A 22,218-nucleotide genomic window follows, 5' to 3' on the forward strand; every position below is an offset into this window, starting at 1 on the left:
CATGTCTTGCTATCAGGAAAAAGTTATAAGGCATGCCAGAAGGCAAGGACATAATTTGAAGAGACAGAACAAGCATTAGAACCAGACATGGCAAGGATTTTAGAATTATCAGGCTGGGAATTTGAAACAACTATGATTAATATACTATGCTAAGGACTCTAATGGATAAAGTAGACAGCATGAAAAAACAGGCAATGTAAACAGAGAGATGAAAATTTTAAGAACGACCTAAATTGAAATGTTACAGATCAGAAACACTGTAAGAGAAATAAAGAGCACTTTTGACAGCTTATTAGTAGACTGGACATTGAGGGGGGAAAATCACTGAGCTAAAAGACAGACTCTTTGAAAACCAAAAAACCAAGAGAACAAAGATTGAACAGAACAGAACAGACTATCTAAAACTATGGGACAATTACAAAAAGTGTAACATGCGTATAGGAAGTACTACACTTCTCTTAATGAGACCTACGACCATGCACACTTGTTTAGCAGTCACGTCACAGTGTTGACTCTGATTGTACTGTAATCTAAATCCCCTTAGTCTTTTCCATTCGTGCTGCTGCTATTACTCCTCCTACCTCGTAATTCCATCCGTATACCCTACATTCATAAATGCTTTGTCTTCTGTTGTATACTTAATGCAGCATCATATGCCAGAATATGGGTAGAGACCTAGTTTACAGTATCTTAGTAGAAATAAATCTCAAGCTTAGCTTTGACCTGTTATTTAGCATTCTTGAATAGTTTAGTTTGGACTAATCCATAATCATTTTTGTTTAAGTACACAGCCATTATTTGTTCTTTGCTTTAATGGCTATAATGAAAGACATCATTCATGTCTTGTTTTGTAATAAGTCCTTGATTGTTTTCTTCTCACACTATGTCAATTTACTTTCTCTGTCAAAGAAAGTAGTCAACTTAATTTTAAATGATTTGTCCTTATTAATTTATGGTGGTTGTTTTGAGATCACTTGTCTATGGTGCTCTGTATTTTCAGTATGATAAGTCTTCATTTAAATTTTTGTTTTATTTATCCTCCTTGGATTCATTGAGCTTCCTGAATTGCTTTTCGTCAATTTTGGAAAATTCTCAGACATTATTTTCTCAATCTCAGTCTCCTTATTTTCTCTTTCTACAATTCCACTTATACATGTAGTGGACCTTCTTACTTTGTCTTCCATGACTTTTAGCCTCCTGTAGTTGATTTTTCGTTCTGTGTTTTGTATCCTGTGTCATGCATACTTTCAATATATCTCCTAATTCACTCACACTCTCTTTTCAGCTATTCAAATTTTCATTGAGTTTAACTAGCTATTCTATTTATCCCTTGTAAAAGTTATTTTGATTATTTTTCCAGTTATTGTTATAGGTCTTATATTCAAATTTTATTCTCTTTCATTCTCTCCATCTAATAAATACACTTGTTTTATTTTTGCATTATCTGAAGTTTTGAGAGTCAGGTTCTGTTATTGTTGTTCCCCTGGTTCTCATCCATAATGCCTTGTTTCCTTGTACATTATGAAATATTTTTATTAGGAGCTATTTTCTTTTTTTAGAACTTTTGAGAGTTCTGTGAAATCTGGATCAAGGATACCTTCCTTCTGGTAGAATTCGCCTTTGGTTCTAACAGTTGCGATGGAGTGCTATAGATCACTGCTGATTTTAACTAAAAATGTTCCTTAGATACCCTAAGAATATGCATTAGCTTGAGAACCTGCTTACTTACCTGCATGAACCCGAGACACACAATGTTTTTGTGGTCTTCCTTTGTTTTTATAAGCAGATGTGTTTATTCCCACCTTCCCAATGAGTGGCGAATCCTTTGCTTTATGTGTAGGAATATCAAATCCTAATCATGATTAAAACCTCATGTTAAAACTCATGTTCCTAGGTTACCAACACCAGTAACTCAGAGTATCCCAATAACAGTTTCAGTGCTTTTTGCTCTGATTTTCAGTCCTCTCCTTTTTTTTAAACCCCTTTGTTTTTAGTGAGCTAAGCTATGCATTTAAAGGCTGTTGGGTTTTGTTTTTTGTTTTTTGTTTTGTTTTTAATGTACTTATTCAACATTTCTAGGTGTTTGATTGCAAGCGAGTTTGCAGGTTACCTGGTATACTGCCTTACTGGAAATGGAAAACTCATTTGTTTTTCATACTGAGTTAATATCATTTATAAAGTTGGATTGAGGAAGCGGCATATGGCTAAAGACCGCATTTCTGCCACAATGAATTTGCTCCACTTCTGTGAAATATTGACAAAGCCAAGTTCTTGCTGTGTAATAACATATTTGATACTGAACTTTTTACTTGGTGTTTAGACAGAATAGCAATATCAACTACTGTTGTCATGGACATTTTATGATTTTATGCAGTATCCATTCTTGTTTAGTCTGTTTTGGAAAAGATGACACTATTTTTTAAGATTTGAAAGAGATCTTACAAAGATTAATAGCAATCTACATCAGATGTCTAAACTTTTTATTTAAAAATAAATGTGATCTTTCGTATGAAAGGAGTAAGATTGTAAGTCTACAGTTATATGCAGGTACATTCAGATTTCTCCTTCATTCTATATTGCAATATACTTACTGATAGGTATATAGTCTTTCTATTCTTACATATTGATCTAGCATATTATAAAGGGAATGTAGAACATTATCACTCAAATTAAATTTTATTTGCTAATAAATGCCTTCCAGGATCACTTAGACTAAACTAATGTAGGTTCCTGTTACCCTCCCTCATAGATTTTGTAAGTATATATACATTTTTTTGTTGACTTGTTTATTTTTCACCTTCTAAATTAGATTAGAATGAAAGAATATAAGTAATTGAGTTCCATGTATTACTGACCAGAATGAGGATATGATAATTTTGTAATTTTTAGTTTTTTTGAACTGTTACATTTCTTATTTTCATAGCTTCTGGTATTTAATCCAAGCAGTGTATCAAATGCAAAAACATGTCAATAAGCTTGTGAAATCTATGCATCAATGAGAAAAATGGAAGGATTTGCCTTTTTAATCTTTTGAGTTAGCCAGAGTTCTCATTTTGTCAGTAACTAATTCTGTAGATGGTAAGAATAGAAGTAGTGTTGGTGGTGGAGATGGGAATAATAATGGTGATGGTGATAATAATAGAAGCAAACTAATGTTGAGTACACATTCTGGGCCAAGCACCATGTTAAATATGCTAAGTAATTTCCATGGAATTGTATTTCATTCTTACAACCTTATTATTACTCTCATTTCAAGATGAACTGAGACTTAGATGGGTTGTCTCAATTGTCTAAGGGCATACTGCTAGTAATAGGTAGAACAGAGCTTTGAACATACAATGGATTTCCCTGATTTAATTTGGTTAGATATTTCCTGGATATATGCAAACATTTTCAAAATTTTTATATAAACTACAGCATATTCTAATACTTTCTGATATATGATAGACCTGCATCCCTGCTACTGCTGATGATACCAAAGTCTAAAAATCATGCCATACATCGATAGTTTTAATGCCTATGATGGGCTTTTGTTACAGCCATTTTATGATTTCATCAACAGCGAAACTATTGTTTCATTACAAACATATTGGGTATCTTTGTGATTAAAGCAATAGACTAAAAACCATGAAGGGTGTACTGTTTGGTTTTCAATCATTTCCATGTGTTATGAATTCTTATCAGATGTTGGGAAATAGCAGACTTTAACTACAAGTATTACATCCATGGTCCAATAAACAATGATCTCTAATGGATATGCGTTTAGCTGTCAGTCTGCTTACCTAGGTCTCTAAGCAAATGCATTTACTGTATTATATAAGACATTTATACATATTCCATTCATTTTTGTAGATTTAAATTCTCTTCAAAAACATATCACACACTCAGGTCTTAACAACTTTACTTCTTGGTTTTTTTTGAAGGTGAATATTAAAGAAGGTCAGTGTTTGAGTTCACCACCTTTATATTAAGATAATATTTCTCATGCCATAAGAAAAAAGAACAAATATAACTCAAAATTTTCCTGAGGCACATTCCTGGAAACGGGAGGAAATGAGAAAAGCATCTGGGAAAAAATAAAAACTGACTGAAAATTATGCAAGATACTCGTCATTGCCATTTTAAATCTTCAATCTCAAGTTGAAAAGCTGCACAATTAAAAAAATGGCAAGATTTCTAAACTACTTTTATAAAGTAAATTAAAGTCTGATAAAATTGTAAACATACTGTAGTTGTAAAAACTTTCCTGTGCAGTCACTTATTCATAGTGTCTTCAATTGTATAAAAACATGTTCAGCTTAAAAATGTCTAAGTGTACTTTTCATTTAGTGGGTAAGTTAGCAAATTAAGTGAAAAACTGCTTAAAGAATTGGGATGTCTGTGTCACGTTTGCCACTCTATCATTGACTTGGGCAATATTGAAAAAAAATATTTTACTATCTCTATACTTCAACTTCTTTGTGTCTAAGATGAAGATGGCTATATTCAGCATCTCACCATTTCCTTACGTAATGAATGGGCTTTAAGATCATAAATCCAAAGGAATTGTAATAAATGATCTACAGAGTATACTCACTTTTGCATTTATATTATAATTATGATTATGCATTTCAGAAATACTAATTTACACCTTCCTCAAACTAGTCTTAGATGGTGAGAAAACTGAAGCAAAGAAGGAAGGTTAGTTGCACTCTCATGGCCACTTGATGTTGGGTCTAGGTCTTCTGATTAACACCTCTGCTTTTTACCCAAATGCTCTGTTTAATCTTTTAGAATGGATGTTAGTTTTTAAAAGAAAAAAACAATCCATCAACAATATTAGAGTAGGTATCTTTAATAGTATAGGAATTAGTATCATTTTTTTAATATAAATATTATTGAGGAATATATTGGAGGACAGTGTGTTTCTCCAGGGCCCATCAGCGCCAAGTCATTGTCCTTCAGTGTAGTTGTGGAGAGCACAGCTCAGCTCCAAGTCCAGTGGCCATTTTCAATCTTTAGTTGCAGGGGGTGCAGCCTACCATCCCATGTGGGAATTGAACCGGCAACCTTGTTGTTGAGAGCTCACACTCCAACCAACTGAGCCATCTGGCTGCCCCTCTGGAAGCTCAGCAGCAGCTCATTGTCTTCAAACTAGTTGTGGAGGGCACAGTTTACTGGCCCATGTGGGAATTGAACCAGCGATACTGTTGTTTAGAGCTCGCGCTCTAACAAACTGAGCCATCCAGCTGCCCCCTGGTATCATTTTATCATTTTTACTTAAAATCACTGATTTTTATTTACTGTTTAAATTATTTAAACTGATTATGTAATTTAACAGTCATGAGTTGATAGTAATATATTTTGTCACTAAAAAAATGTCTTCTAAACGTGAGATAGTGGTCTTACTCATATTAATTATTAACCTTTACATTAGTCTTATTATAATCCATATGCTGAACATAGCGACAATTTACAGATGAGAAAACTAAGGCTCAGTGAGATTGACAACTTTGTTCCAAGGCTGTGCTCAAGTGCCACTTTCTCCATGAAGCCTTGAAAAATTAGGAAGATTTTAGTAGACAGAAATAGGGAGGAAAGACCATTTTAAGTAATGGAAATGGCATGAACAAAGGGGTATGTGTGCTGACGCTTAAAGTTTGCCAAGGTAATTATGAGTAGTATGTTTTGGCTGAAATTTAGAGTAACTGTAAAGAATATGTGAAGATAAAGTTGAAAAAGTAGTTTGAAGGTAGCTCATGAGAGAGACTTTAAATGCTTGGAAAAGAAATTAGAGCACAATTCAGTAGGATTTGGAGAGTAATGAAGATCAGGGAGTAGAAGTGTAGGATTTGACCTCAGTGTGCAAAATGAATGGAAGGAAGTTCAGAACAGAGGCATGTAGACCACATAGGAGATGGTTGTAATAGTCAATCCCAGAGAGCTGTCATTGACCAAAGAAAGAAAGAGACTTTGTAAAGGAAGAAAGATGTGACTACTTATCAGATGTGAAAAGTAAGGAAGTGATACCAGAAGTGGGCCTGACACCCAGCATTCTTGTGGCTTTACCAAATACAGGAATCATAGAAATAATGTCGTGTTTTTGAGAGCCAAAATGATCAATCTGACTTTTAAAATTGTAAATTTGATGCATTTATGGGATATCTAATGAAAGTGTCCATCCGGCAGTTAGAAAAGGGAATTTAAGCTTGAAAGTGGAAGTATGTAAAAAGCATCAGGCTTATTTATGTATTTGATTTTACACACTGACTGCATTTAGATGGAATTGAAGTCCTAAACGTGGATGAAATTTCTAGACAGAAAGAGAAGAGGTTAGGACGAGGCTACTGAGAAGCACCTATATTTGAGGAGCAAGAAGTAGAAAGTAAACCCACTGGAAACAGAGAAAGGATATCAAAAGGGAGGAGGAGAGCTGCCCTGGGCAGTATGTCTGAGATAGCAAAGGGTCAGAGGTAAGGTGGTCCACGAAGTCGATTTGTTCTGAAGGCCTAAGTTACGATCTAAAGGGACGCTGCTGAAATTTTTGATGAGGAGGTCGTAAGTTACTTCTTAGATGATAGCAATTTAAAGAGTGTACAGGTTACTAGTAAGATACTAAAATAGGTGGATAGTGGGTAAATGATGACAATAAAAGCAGTTCAGAAATTGGTTGTAAAAAAAAAAATTTGGAAGCTCAAAGATGTGGAAAAATTGGAGGAAAATGTTCTTACCTGGCCACTCACAAATGCTTGGCGTTTAGGCTTTGCCCCACGTTCTCTTCCTCACGCTATCTTTTGTTACCAGCCCTGCCACCTCTTTTTAAAACAGATGCTTTAGCATAATATTTTAACATGCACCTATATTTTCCCTACTCTCTGTTCTTGGTTTAGACACACTACTTAGATGCTTCTTCACTGTATCTCCACATGCTAACTCCTAATTATCTGTCAGGGTCCAGTTAAATGCCTCTTCTGTGAAGCCATCCCTTATTTAGTCTGTGATAATCTTTCCTTCTCTGAATTTGAAAATGCTTTAGTCATTTCTTTGTCGTGGCAATTACCGCTTTTTATTATGTACTGTTATTATTTATGTACTTTACTTACGTCCCTCCCTTGGAGACTTTCTCAAGGTATCAGTGTACATCTTGGAAAGAGCAGACTTAGAATTCAGACAATCCCATTTGTAGTTTCTAGCTCTGTCACTTCCTGATAAAATGTGTGACCTGAGGCTAAGTATTTAATTTCTGTAAGCCTCAGCCTTCTTACCTGTAAAATGCTGTATCGCAGGTTTTTGAGAAGATTAAGTGGTGAGGGAGGAAACTGATTTAAAGAATCTATGGAAGTTAGGTGCTTTTCCCTCCTTACTCATCTTGATTTCTGTGCCCTCAGAATGGTACTGAACAAATATTAGATGCTGTAGAAATTGTTGAATAAATTACTAATTTCTTTGCTATTACTAAATATGTAAAGGGTACTGGTATAATTTTTAGGCTGCTGCTATTTTATTGGGCTGATTTTTTTTTTTTTTAAGGAATCCTTTTTTTCCCCCATTGGAGCAGAGCTAATTACAGATTTATCAGGTTAAAAAATATATAGGATGCAGAATTATCTGGTGGATAATGGTGATGTCATACAAACCACATTAAAAATCAGATGACTTCAAATTTGAAACATAATATTAGAGAAAAAAGTTAATTAGCTTAAAGTTAATAGCAGCTTATAGAAGCCATTTATTTTACCATACGAGCAGAAACTAGGCTATGAGGGAGCCAAGAATATATTGCCTGGACTCTAAAGCAAGCCCATAGTTTGTATGCTTGCTTTGTAAGCGGTATGTTCCAGGCTTACAATTTTCATTCTCATCATATCAGATTTAAATATATTCTAGTGTCAATGGATAGGATTATATTCCAGAGAATATAAAATTGGGAACCATAAAACTAAACTGTGATCTAAAGACTATTCTAAAAACTTACACTTCATTCCAAGAGTTATGGATTCCACAAGTACGGACAGATGGTGTTTGAATAGTCTGAAAGATTTTGACAGTGTTGTAAATCCTTAATCACTTGAAGAATTCAGAATAATGAAGCATATTTTAATAATCTTTATAGACAGACACCCCTCTCTATCTCACTTAGTCTTTTTCGAGTTTTTATTCATCATTGTTCATTTTGTATATTACTATGGCTACTTCAGTAGTATATCTAGATCTTTGACTATTTAAGGATAGATTTTTAGAAGCTAACGTTATGCACTCATTTTCCTTTTTAAAAGATAATGAACCTAGCTGATCTCCAAATGTAGTAGAGGTGGCATACATTTGTAATAAATAACATAATAAATATTCCTACATGGCAAATAGCCCTTAACTGTACTCCTGTTTTGAACATATGACCTAAATAATAATGGCTTCCATTTTTTGAATGTATACTGAGTGCCCAATATTTTAAATATCTTACCCTGATTTTATACTTAAGGAAACTTAGTCTCAGAGAAGTTAAGTAATTGTTCTTAGGTCACCCAGATAATAAGTGATGGAGTTGGCTTTTAAATTGGGACTTTCTGAATTCAAAGTTAATCCTTTTAATAACTATGCTCTACTGCCTCTACAATAATATATACTTTCATTGCCTCTCATTCTTCTCATACTTAAAATTATTCTTATAACAAATTTCTTCAAGCATCATCATGCAGCATTTCCTTTTCAACTTTCAAAATAATCATCCCCTCAAAGACCTTAGTCTTCAGAAAATATCATCTAAAATTTCTGAATTACTTACCAAAGTAAAAATTTTGTAAACCAGTATAATAAAAAGATAAGGGTATTTAGTGGACAAATGTGGTTGCTATTCCCTGAGCTCAGGGAATAGGAAGTGATTATATTCACCTAAGAAGTACATAATGAGAGCCGAAACTAGGCATTGGTGGTCAAAGTCAAGAAGAGCAGTTATATGTGAGAGAGACTGGAAAATGATGTACTTCTACAGTGATTCAGTGAAAGGGAGATAGAAGAGTCCCACAGCAAGTTTAAACTCTGGTCATTAGACGGAAAATGATTCCACGATCCAATAGGAACATCAGAAGAAGGAACAGATCTAGGCAGGAAGGAGATGGCTTCAAGTTTGCACGTAGAGTGTTTGTGATTTCTGAGACGTGTAGCCGCTGCTGTCCATCTAGATCTGGGCCCTTGAAATGTGGATAGTTTGAATTGAGATGTATAAATTCACACCAGAATTCGAAGATTAGTACAAAAACTGAATGTAAAATATATTAATATTTTTATATCGGTTGCACATTGGAAAAAATATTTTGGATATACTGAGTTATTGAGTTCAACGAAATATGTTAAATTAATTTGACTTGTTTCTTTTACCATTTTTTAAATGTGGCTGCTAGAAAACTTAAAGTCGCCTTTATATTTCTGTTGGGTAGCGCTAATGTACATGAATATTTATAACAGAAATGTTAAGACCAAAATCAGGGCAAAACATCTAGATTTGGAAATAACCTGTGTGAAGTTGATAGTTGATGTTATGAAATTAGATAAAACTGCCAGGGTATAGGAACAAGAAAAATGACAACAATTATAAGATGAGAAGAGAAAGAACAACTAGGAGAACTGGAAAATCAAGGCTCTAAAGTGGTACATAAGTCTGATTAGGATAGAATTTCAAGAAGGATGGAGTGGTTAATGTTGAATGATAGAGAAGCCAAAGAGGAAGAAGAGGACTGAGAAAAGGCCACTGAATTTGGTCGATACAGAAGCAATTTCAGAAGCGTATAAGAAGGATAGATTGCAGGAGATTAAGAAGTTAGAGGTTGATGAAGTAGGTTGTATATTATAAACTCTTCTTTCAGGCCGGGAATCCATGGGGAAGATAATAATCACTTGATTGAGCAGATATAGTTGCTTTTGCTAAATATCTTTCTCTCAGTATATTATGTATTAATGTGATATGGTTGTTTTTGCTTTATAGTGAAGAGCTCAGAAAAGAAGCAAGGCAATTAAAGCGGGAACTCTTAGCAGCAAAACAAAAAAAAGAAAATTCAGCAAAACAAGCAGAAGAAAGAAGTGAAGGTAAGGGCATTTATCAGGCTTATATTTTTACATAGTTCTTCTCCTCTTCTCACCCTCCCCTCTTCTCTCCGTCTTTCCTCCTTTTTCCCGCTTCCTTCCTTCCTAAGTTGAATTTTGCTTAAAAAAAAAAAAAAGAAAAGAAAACTACTTTCTTTGGACAGTGAGCCAATAAAATAAATTTCCACGTAGGACTTTAGTCTGAGAAATAAATTCAATCAAACATAATAACTTTTACTCCTAAATTTAAAAAAAAAAAAAATACTTGACATCAGGCAAAACTTAAATGTTGCCATCCTATATATCTAGAAGTACACAGAATGGAATATTTATTTTTTATATTGCATGCCCTTTAAAACTTCTAAGAAAAGTGTTTAGGCCTTATGTTTGAGACTTGTGTAAACATTTGTGCATTGGTTTGAATAGTACTAAATGCAAACTAATTTTTATTTGTTTTTATTTGACCCTTATGTTTAGATACAGAAAATCTAAAATATTGATAAAACTGATCAAAAGCTGCTCAAAATTATACATTGCTTTTTTATACAGGTTAAATATGTTCCTTATTTCCCCATGATTTTTATAAAGCTAGAAACTTCAAAAAAGCTATTTCACTGAAGAGCTTTAGTTTAAAACTTTTAGCTTTAAAGCATATAATATTCAATTTCCAAATTGCAGATTAGAACTCTCAAATTTATTTCCTTTTTATAATAGTAAATTACATGGGATTGTTTCTTATAATTAAAAGCATTTTAAATATATGAAAATAATTCCCTTTTACTAGAGAGATCTTTTACTTAATTTCTTTATCATTTTGAGCTAATAATTGTTAGTACCCCATGTCTTAAGAACCATGCTGAACTAGAAACGTGAAATTGGCAATAGATTGATGGATATTTCTTGCTTTCGTAGTTCATAATCTAGTAGGAGTGAGAGAATTGCAAATTGATAATTACTGTAATAGTGCTGTATGGTTAAGGCCTATATTAGACATAAACAGTGCTGTGTTTATCTGCTTTTGAAATATTACATACAAAATTAGGTGAAGAAAGATTTGAGCCTTAAAGAATGATTTCATAACACACAAAAAAGATTCTATATGGAGCTTATTTCAGTCTATTTATGCGAAAGTTGGCTATGTTAAAATCTTTTTTTCATTTTTTTTTTTTTGCCATGACTAGAAAGAGAATTATGTTAGTAATTACTTTTCTGAATTTAATCTCCCTTATGTCATCTAGTAATACCTGGATATTCTGTAAGTCTGAATAATTTAGAGAAAGTTAAAATTAGCTTCCAAAAAAATTGGGTCATATGGTTGCTATCATTTCTTCTAATCTCAGAATGAGCCAGTTTATTTATTTATTTTTGATTGTTTTATTTTGAAATAATTTTAGCCTTACAGAGAAGTTGCAAAAATAATAGAGTTCCCTTATACTTTTAATGTTAAGGCCTTGTATAACCATAGTACAATGATTAAAACCAAGCAATTAATGTTGATACCGTACTATTAATGAACTGCAGACCTTATTAGAATTTCACTCGTTTCCCACTGATTGTCCTTTCTCTGTCCTGTGATTCCATCCAGAATTCCGTATCGCATTTTGTTAGCATGTCTCCTTGTACTCGTCTGATCTGTGACAATTCCTCAGTCTTTTCTTGTCTTTCATAACCTGATACTTTGAAGAGTTCTGGTTAGATATTTTGTAAAATATCTCACTTTGAGTTTGTCTGATATCCTCTTGTGATTAGATTGAGGTTATGCATTTCTTGGCAAGATTGCCACATAAGTGATACGTCCTTCCCAGTGCATTATATCAGAGGTAGCAAGCTGTCTACTGTGTTTTTACTGGTGGTTAAAGTGGTATCTGCTGAATTTCAATGCTATAAAATTACTCTTTTTCCTTTTAAGATTATAAATCTTTTGGGGAAGATACTTTGATACTATATAAGTATTCTGTTTATTTTTAAGCTTCTCCCCACTAATTTTAGCATCCATGGATGGATCAGGCCTATAGTCAAGTTATTTACTGTGGTGTTCTAATGATGATTCTGTTTCCCTAATTCCTGTTACTTTTTTGTTGCTTGGAATTATTCTGTAAGAAAGAGCTCTCTCTTCTGTTATTTAGGTATGTACTTATTTATGTCAATATACATTTCTTTTATTCTATGTGTTATAATCCCAAATTGTCATTATTTATTTTGTTGTTCAAGTAATACCATTGTTGGCCCCTAGTAGCTTTTTCAGGTTGGCTTCTGTGTTCTTTCATTTTGCCCCATCCTCTGAATATTTTCTTACTTTGTGGCACAAGATGCTCCAGGTTAATCTTGTGTTTTGCTTTCTTCACATTTGGAATCAACTGCTTCTCCAAGGAACTCTGGTTCCTCTTTTTGGAGTTTGTATTTAGAAACCAAGATGTGGACACTTAAGTTGTCCATTTTATTCTGATTGTAATATTTTTAAGTGTTATTAGGAGCAATATTGTATTATCACTATCTTAGAATGGTTAACAAAATTTGTTTTTAGCCCCTAACTATGATACATGATGGATTACCTTTTCACTGGGATTGTAGTTCTTCTAAACTTACTACTTTTTTCTTTTAAAATTGGCAAGTATTGCTTATAAGATAATAGAAAATTATTTCATGTCAAAAATTTGTGAATTTCAGTAAACACTACATTTGTTTGATATTCACATTTGATTTGATGTTCAACATTTTATTTGATATTCACGTGTCCCTATGCAGTTTTCCAGTGTAGTAGTGCTTCTTTCCCCATGATTAAAAACTATGCCGTGAGCCATCTCACTGCAGAGCATTATGGAAACAACGTAGAATTTTAGGCATCCTTGAATGTATGTCAGAACTTAGCCTATCTTCTCAGCCACCAGATATTCCAAGGTTAGAGCTATGTAAACTCTGGGAACAGATCCAAAGGTTCTCGTATGCATTTGCATAGTAAGATTATCACATGAAAAGAATTTGGACAGTGTCATTTGACCATGGCTCTATAACTTCATGCATCAGTTGAGCCGAATACCTTCCTGAACCTATTCAGGAAAGATTTCTTGATTGGGCTATATGGCTACATATCAGGCTTTTCTAAAGCATTTTATTTTAGTCCAAGACTAAATTATCTGAGTATTATGGCAACTGTGAATGATTTGGTCTTTTGAACATGATATGCTGTATCTAGCAATTTAATATGCCAATAAACTTAGAAATAGAATCAATATTAAAACAAGCCTTGTGGGTATTTTGGTGTGTGGTAAATTGTGTAATGTAGACCTATCTTCCATATGAATTTTCATCAGGATGCATATACCCCATCTGCTAATAAAAAGAAATTGAAAATACATTAATTTTGTTATTTTTAATAGCAATTTGATAGTATTGCTTGCTGTTTGTCATATATAACACTAATAATCATAAGAATACTTTAGAATATTATATTTTATCAAAAAATAAATGAGAAAGTATTAAGGCTCTTAATTCCAATTACTGGCAGTGAAGTTATTTAAGCCTTTGTTACTCAGTTTTCTTATCATAAAATGCCTTGTTCACCCCTCACGTTTCTTTTAAGAAGTAAGATAGATAATGAGAAAACCTTAAATAAATTTAAATTGATATATAAAAATAATAATTTTAAATTTGCAAGAGAAAAATATAGTTATCATGGTTCCATTTTGTTTCCCATCCAAATCCTACAAATTGAAAATAAGAATTTTAATACTGTGTTCATCGCAGTCAAAGCCTATAATCCATATGGGTACATATAAATATGACAAATTAAAATCTCAAAATAAACTTTCATGCATTCTCACAATTGCCTTCTATAATCACATTTTCTTAAAAGGTGTATGTGTGTGGTCTTGTATACATTCTCAAATAAAACTATAGTAGTAGTGTTTCCTGGTTTTATGAATTCATCTGGCAAGTCTAATACTTGCTGACCATTGACACTTTGTTTTAGAATTTAATGTATCATCCTCAAATTAGAAACACTTGGGAAGAAAGCCATAAGAACAAGAAAGCTTTGCTTTCTCATGTCCATGCATCAGTAATCTAGTTTTGTCCTTTTTGTGTGAATGAAGGTCTCGCATTTGTCCATGTGTCTAATAGGCATGATACTTTCTTCAAGGCTTCTGTTATCTTAGGAAATCACCTTTGATCACGAAGTAATATCCCTTTGGTTTTATAGTTTTACCCAATTTCCTGGGCTAGATACTTATGTCAAATTTGTAGAGATAATTAGGAATTTATATTCTAAGAATAGAATATAGAACTCTCCTTCTAAATCTATTCTGTCACCTTAGGCAAGTTACTTTAAAATCAGAACTCATCTATTTCTCTATTATAAATGTAAAGATAAATAAGATCTGCTATTCCTGTTTTTAATGTTTTACTGTATTTTTATTAATTCCTTCGGTTCCATTATGACAAAATAAAATAATTAAAAATCATTTGAAGGAAAGAATGTTACTTTATATTAATAAATACTTCAGGATCCATGCAATTGAACAATCCTAAATACATTGCAATTTGATATTACCTGATTGTGGTTCTAGTACCATGGGTATTTTATATAAGTTTCAGATGTACGACATTATAATTTGATACCTGTATATACTATTGGGTGCTCATCACCATTCATTTGACCCTTTTGACTCATTTTGCCCTCCCTCACTCCATAACCAACAATCTTTTGTCCATATGTATGAGTTTGTTTTTGTTTTGTTTGTTTATTTTTTTGTTTTGTTTTATATTCCACATGTGTGCAAAATCATATGATTTTTGTCCTTTTCCATCTGAATTATTTCACTTAGCATAGTACCCTCAAAGTATATCCATGGTGTCACAAATGGGAATATTTCATCTTGTTTAAAAGCTGAGTAGTATTTCATTGACTATATTTATGACCTCTTCTTTAACCATTTATTCATCCACGGACACTTAGTTTGCTTCCATGTCTTGCCTATTATAAATAATGCTGCAATGAACTTAAGAGTGTGTAGATCTTTTCAAATTACCATTTTCATATTCTTCATATAAATACCCAGAAATGGAATAGCTGGATCATATGGTGATTCTATTCTTAATTTTTTGAGGAACCTCCATACTGTTTTCCATGGTGACTGCACCAATTTACAATCCCACCAGCAGTGTGTAAGGATTCTGTTTTCTCTACATCTTCTCCAACACTTGTTATTTCTTGTCTTTTTGATAATAGCCATTCTAACAGATGAGAGGTGATCTCATATTGTGCTTTTTGATCTGCATTTCCCTAATAATTAATGATGTTGAACATCTTTTCATATATTTGTTGGCCATCTGTATGTCTTCTCTAGAAAAAAAATGTCTATTCAGATCCTCTGCCCATTCTTTAATCAGATTATTTATTTATTTTTTGTTGTTGTTCAGTTATATGAGGTTGTTTTTTTTACATTAACCCCTTATCAGAAATATCATTTGCGAATATCTTCTTCATTTAGTTGGTTGGCTTTTTGTTATGTTGATGGTTTCCTTTACAGTGCAGAAGCATTTTAGTTTGATACAGTCCCATTTGTTTATTTTTGTTTTGTTTTGTTTCTCTTGTCAGTGGCAACAAATCCCAAAAACGTTACTATGACAGATGTCTAGGAGTTTAGCGCCTGTGTTTTGCTGTATGTATTTCATGGTTTCAGGTCTTATATTCAAGTCTTTAATCCATTTTGAGTTAATTTTTTTGTATGGATGGTATAAGGTAGTGGACTGTTTTCATTCTTTTGCATGTGGCTGTGCAGTTTTCCCAGCACCATTTGTTGAAGAGACTTTCCTTTCTCCATTTTGTATTCTTGGCTCCTTTGTTGTAAATTAGTTGTCTACTCGTATATATGTGTGGGTTTATTTCTGGGCTCTCCATGTGTTCCATTGATCTGTACGTCTGTTTTTCTGCCAATACCATACTGTTTTAATTACTATAGCTTTGTAGAATAGTCTGAAATCAGGGAGGGTAATACCTCTGGCTTTGTTTTCTCAGAATTGCTTTGGTTACTTGGAGTCTTGTGTGGTTTCATACTAGTTTTATAATTTTTTTGTTCTATTTCTTTGAAAAATGACATTGGGATTTTAATAGGGATTGCATTGACTCTGTAGATTGATTTGTAATATAGACATTTTAATAATTTTAATTCTTCCAATCCATGAACGTTGAATATCTTTCCATTTCTTTGTATCTTCTTCAATTTCTTTCAACCATGTCTTGTAGTTTCCAATATACAGGTGTTTCAGCATCTTCATTAAATTTATTCCTAGGTATTTTATTCTTTTTGTTGTGATTGTAAATAGAATTGTTTTCTCCATTTCTATTTCTGATAGTTCATTGTTAGTGTATAGAAATGCAAAAGATTTTTGTATATTGATTTTGTACCCTGCAACTTTACTATATTTATTAGTTTTATGGTGAAGTCTTGACGGTCTTCTATATACAAAATCATGTCATTCACAAATCATGAATTTTTCCAGTTTGGGTACCATTTATTTCCTTTTCTTGCCAAATTTTTCTGGCTAGGACTTCCAGAGCTATGTTGAATGGAAGTGGTGAGAGTAGGCATACTTGTCTTGGTCTTGATCTTAGAGGAAAAGCTTTCAGCTTTTCCACTGTTGAGTATGAGGTTAGCTGTCGGTTTGTCATATGTGGCCTTTATTATGTTGAGGTACTTTCCAACTATACTCATTTTATTGAGAGTTTTACCATAAATGGGTGTTGAATCTTGTCACATGCTTTTTTCTGTATCTATTGAAGTGATCATGAGTTTTAACCTTCATTTTTTTAATGTAGTGTATCATTGTGATTGATTTTATCATCTTTGTATTTCAGGAATGAATCCCGCTTAATCAGGTGTATGATGCTTCTAATGTATTATATTCAGTTTGCTAATATTTTGTTGAGGATTTTTGCATCTATATGGTCATCAGAAATATTGGCCTGTAATTATGTGTGTGTGTCTGTGTGAGTGTGTGTGTGTGTGTGTGTGTATGTGTGTGTGTTGTACTTGCCTGGTTTTGGTAGCAAAGTAGTGTTCGCCTCATAAAATGAGTTAGAAAGTGTTCCCTCCCTTTCAGTTTTTCAAATATTTTGAGAAGAGTAGGTATTAAATCTTTTTTGAATGTTTCATAGAATTTACTAGTGAAGCCATCTGGTCCTGGACTTCTGTTTTTTGGGAGGTTTTCAATTACTATTTCAATTTCCTTATTAGTGATAGATATATTCAGATTTTCTATTTCTTCATGATTCAGTCTAGGAAAGTTGTATAATTGTAAGGACTTATCTATTTCATCTAGATTTTCCAATTTGGAGCATATAGCCTTTCATATGCTTTCATCTTATGATCCTTTGTATTTCTGTTGCATTTGCTATAACTTCTTCATTTCTGATTTTATTTATTTGCATCTTCTCTTCTTTTTTCTTAGTGAATCTAGTAACTGTTCACTTTATGTTTTCAAAGAACCGGATCTTCCTTTCATTAATTTTTTCTATTGTCTTTTTTACTCTATTTCATTTAGTTCTCTGATTTTTATTATTTCCTTCCTTCGACTGACTTTGGGCTTTATTTGTTCTTTTTCTAGTTCCTTAGGGTATAAGTTAGAGTGTTTACTTGAGACTTTTCTTACTTCTTGCGGTAGGCCTGTATTGCTATAAACTTCCCTCTTAGAAATGCTTTTGTTGGGTCCCAAAGATTTGGATTTGTCATATTTTCATTTTCATTTGTCTCCATGTATTTTTAAATGTCTTTGCTTGTTTGTTGACCTAATAGTTGGTCAGTAACATGTTGTTTAATCTCCGCATATATGTGATTTTTTTCAGCTTTCTTGTAGTTTATTTCTAGTTCTATACTATTGTGATTGGAAAAAATGGTTGATGTAATTTCAGTCTTTTTAAATTTATTGAGACTTGTTTTGTGTCCCAACATATGATCTATCCTTGACAAGGTTCCATGTGCATTTAAGAAGAATGTATATCCTGTTGCTTTTGGATGGACTATCATGTATATGTCTATTAATTCCATGTCATCTAATGTGTTATTTAAGGTCATTGTTTCCTTGTTGACTTTTTGTTTGTATGATCCATTCATTGGGGGGTTAAAGCCTCCTACTGTTGTTGATTTGCTTTCAAATTCTCTCTTTTGGTCTGTTAATAATCGCTTTATATATTTTGGTGCTCCTAAAATGAGTGCATATATATTAATGAACGTTATGTCTTCTCAACTGATTTCCCTCTTTATAATACAAAGTATCTTGGAGATAGTCTTTTTACATTGAGATAACTAAGTGTTCTATTAGGTTCTTGTACTTGAATGTCCAGCTCAGTTTTTTGAAGTTCTCATGTATTATATCTTTAAATAAGCTCTCTGTTCCCTTCTCCCTCTCTGCTCCTTCTGGAATACCCATTATCCTTATGTTTCCCTTTTTAATGGAGGCAGATAGTTCTAGTAGAGTTCTTCTGTTTAAAAAAATTTTTTACTTCTCCCTCCTCTTTTCACCTGAGTCAATTCTAGATTTCTATCCTCATGTTCACTAAATCTCTTTTCCGTGTGGTCTGCCCTGTTTCCAGTGCTTTTCAATGCGATCTTAATCTCATTTATTGAGTTCTTCAGCTCCCGAATTTCTATTTGGTTCTTTTTTGGAGTTTCAATCTTTTTGGTAAAGTACTGTGTCTGTTTATTAATTTTATTCCTGAACTCATTGAACTGCCTTTTTGAGTTTTGTTTTATTTTGTTGAGTTTCTTTCTGACAACTGCTTTGCATTCTCTATCATTTAGATCACAATCTTCTGTGATTTTGAGTTTGGTTTCTGGAGAACTGTCACTTTATTTTTGTGATACCCTGTTATTGTGATTATTCATGGTGCTTGATGGGTTTTTCCTCTGCTGGTGCATTTGAAGTAGGAACAATTTTCTTATTTAGGTACAGTGTTGTTTTAACTTTAGCAGTTCAGCAGGTTGATAATGAGATGCCTTTCTCCCCGCACCTTCCCCACCCCTAGTAGGTGGTACTTGCTATAGCACAAGTTTGTGGTTTCTCTTACCTGAGCTGACTCAGTTATATTTGAGAGCCAGCACTTTCCATCTTCTATTACCTCTGCCAGTAGTGTCATAGGTGTCTTCTTCATTGCTGTTTGTGCCTTCAGGGTCGCTTCGCTGGTGCCTTGCTACTGGCTATGTCACCATGGTTTCAGGTATTGACACCAGGGCTACAGGGATGGCGTGTGCCCCCGCTGCATCTGGGGTTGTCTGGATCTTGGGCAACTTTGCTGTGGTGGGTGGTAGATCAGATGGCAGGGCATTGCGAAAACCCAAGTTATAAGCACCACATCTGCTGCTGCCCAGTTCCCTATGGCTGCTGGCACTGCTGTGGCCAGGAGGCAGGAGTATCATGTACCTTTTCTACTTCTGCTGTGGGGCTCTCTGGTGGTGTGGAACCTCTGCAGCTAAGGGAGGGAACTAGAGTCACGGACACTGATGCTGCTGCCGTCCTTTTTCTGTTCTAGGATAGTAATGGGGGCAGAGTTGCGAGCCCTGTCTTTGCTGCTGCTACTGTGCATGCTAGAGCTGCAGGCTTAGCCACCACTGCTGAGGAACCAGGGCAGTGTCCTTCCCGTTCCCCCAGTTCCTCCTCCCCTGTGCATTTCATCCAGCCACCTTAAGCTATACAGATGTGTGGTTCTCTCAGACATTCTAGTGTGTTGAGCAGTATAATCTTTGTTGAGTTATAGATGTCCCACTAGTTGTAGATTGCAGTGGAGAGACAAAGAAAGTATCTCACTCATCCACGATGCTGATATCATTCCCCCATAAAAAAGCTTTCCTATGTAGTAAAAATATACGAGGATATGTATTTGGGACCATTTTCCCTTCAATCTTCCCATTAAAGTTCAAGATCTGATATTCCTTACATCACAAGGATATTGTCAGATAATGGATATAATTATACCTCTATATAAGAAAAAATGTGTTACCTAATTATAACCTCATGATTTTTGCCATAGGTTTGCCATCTATTACTTTTTAAAGGCTTCACATAATGTATACAAGGAGGCTTCAGTAAATTAAAGAAATAGACTGTCAAGGAATAAAACTATTGTGATAGTTATATAATTAGAATTTTTTATAGAAGCGTGAAATTCGACTCTAAAATTCAAAACAGTTACATTTCTTAGCTGAATACAGAGTTTGCTGTAAGCTCTCACACCTCAATTTAAACAATAAATGTGGTGTTTTACTTTAGATACCAGCAATGTCAAAGAGATGTACCGTAGGACAATCCTGATTACAGCCTGGGAGTCTCTTTAGTCCGACTATAAATCATCCAGGTCTGTGCATAGGATTTTTGTGGGAGGTAATAGATTTTGAATAAGATTGATTGTTAATTGGAGATAGAGTTGCTTTCTTGTGTTGGTTCTGTCAAGTTCTTTAATAAACCATATAATCCTTTTCCTTAAATTATATGTCCGTCTTTTCCAGGTTCCTTTAAGTTTCATCATCTCAAAACTAGTACTAAACTGAACATAGTCACATAAAGATACCGGTTTGGACATATTCTCTAATCAGCTTTAGGGAGATAAGGTGTCAGATCCTCTTTTCAAAGTTCGAAGCACACAATACCTGCTCTATGGTTAGTGCCAGAAGTTAAAGGAGGAAGGGCAATCTGAGCTTGTAAATCAAGAAAAAATTTTAAAGCCTATTCGTGAAACACATCCCTGAATTGCTCAGTACTTCTCAAATTGCACTAGACAATTTCAGGTTTCTTCTATCTTTTTAATGATGGATTAGGTCAGACTAGGGCCCCTCCGGCTTGATAGGTTGTGAAAGTGTATAGTTTTTGACTACTTTTCATCTATCTAACATATAATGTTGAACTCGCTTAATCTTGGTTTTTATAAGAAACAGAAACCCTTTGGGAATGTTAGCTCTGTGTTGTGCCTGATACGATAGAATTAATTTCTCTCTTTGAGCAAAGTAAGCAAAAATTCTTTTTTCCAAAGCAGTTTTCTTTCTTCCAGTACTCTTGAATCATCATTTTTTTCTTGGAGGCCAGAAGTATCAGACCTATTTGTCCCATCGTCTACTTTTAATCTAACTTTTAGTGTAAACTTTTGTTGTTATTTACGTAGAAAAGTGAAAGCGTGTATGCCCTTGACTCCTAGAAAGCCTCTCAGGCCAGCCATTAATACTTTGGGCATGGTGCTGACAAATTGATTATCTGGTTCTAAGTTTAAAACAGATTAGAGAATAATAAAAGTGAGGGAGAATACCCTTTAAAAGGGCAAATTCATAAAAGTTTATAATATAACATATAAAGTATATCTCAAAAATTAAAAAATAAAGAAATGAACAAGCAAAAGAAAAGCAAGGGCAGGAGCTGACCTGTGGATCTTTATAGCCTAATATTTTATTGGGATAAAAAATTAAAAATAGAAACAAGAGAGAGAAAGGCATAGCTACAGATATTTGTTCTGGCAGCAGCCAAGAGGTAGACGACTGCCTGACAGTAGGGAAGGAAACACAAGAACAAAGGAGTGGAACATCAGGGATACATTTGCTGTAGAAGATACTTTATTCTATTCTGAGAGAACATGTCAGATGCTCATTATAAAGACCCTGATTGATTATGAAAAGTTCAGATTGTGTTTATTATTGTTTAATAAGTCAGAATGGGCAATGACTCTAACTTAATTGGTTAAAAAAATTTTTTTTTTTAAATCATTTTAATTCATTAAAGATAAGATTCTCTTATCTGAAATAGTCAGTGTGTGGAACACCTCATTCCCTGGAAGTCCTGAAAAATAAAACTTCCCTCTGTAGTCAGGACAATCAGTCTCTCAAGTAAAATTTTATTGAATACATTTTGCTACCTTCCTGTGCCAGAAAGCACACTATATTTTTAACAATATGTCTTTCAATAATAATTTTTTTTAAATTGTAAAGACTTTCAAAGGTACATAACAAGTGTAAAGATGTGCATACAGTTACCATTAGACAAAGAATTTAATCTTTTGGGAAGGTGGATAAGAGATGATCATCTTTAATTTGAGAGTCCGTGAAGCACTTTGTTCTTTTTTGGACAATCCATCTCAAACTTTTTCACTGGCCATCAAAAGCAAATCTTGTTAAACTTTATTTTAGA

At 33.6% G+C, this 22,218-nt stretch overlaps 2 protein-coding genes across 4 annotated transcripts in view; one reads left to right on the forward strand and one right to left on the reverse strand.

Moving 5' to 3' along the window:
- Nucleotides 1-22,218, reverse strand: part of SREK1IP1 (SREK1 interacting protein 1) — a 211,445-nt gene that overhangs the window by 177,495 nt on the left and 11,732 nt on the right. The window lies entirely within an intron of this gene.
- CWC27 (CWC27 spliceosome associated cyclophilin) overlaps nucleotides 1-22,218 on the forward strand; it is a 179,273-nt gene that overhangs the window by 85,603 nt on the left and 71,452 nt on the right. For both annotated transcript variants that reach the window (XM_019743827.3, XM_019743838.2), the window contains exon 12: nucleotides 9,959-10,059. In XM_019743827.3, the coding sequence (XP_019599386.1) occupies nucleotides 9,959-10,059 (101 nt within the window). The remainder of the gene's footprint in view (nucleotides 1-9,958; nucleotides 10,060-22,218) is intronic.

Source organism: Rhinolophus sinicus, chromosome 3 (assembly GCF_057876585.1).
Source record: "Rhinolophus sinicus isolate RSI-liver-muscle chromosome 3, RSI-T2T, whole genome shotgun sequence".
In the NCBI taxonomy this organism is placed as follows: Eukaryota; Metazoa; Chordata; class Mammalia; order Chiroptera; family Rhinolophidae; genus Rhinolophus; species Rhinolophus sinicus.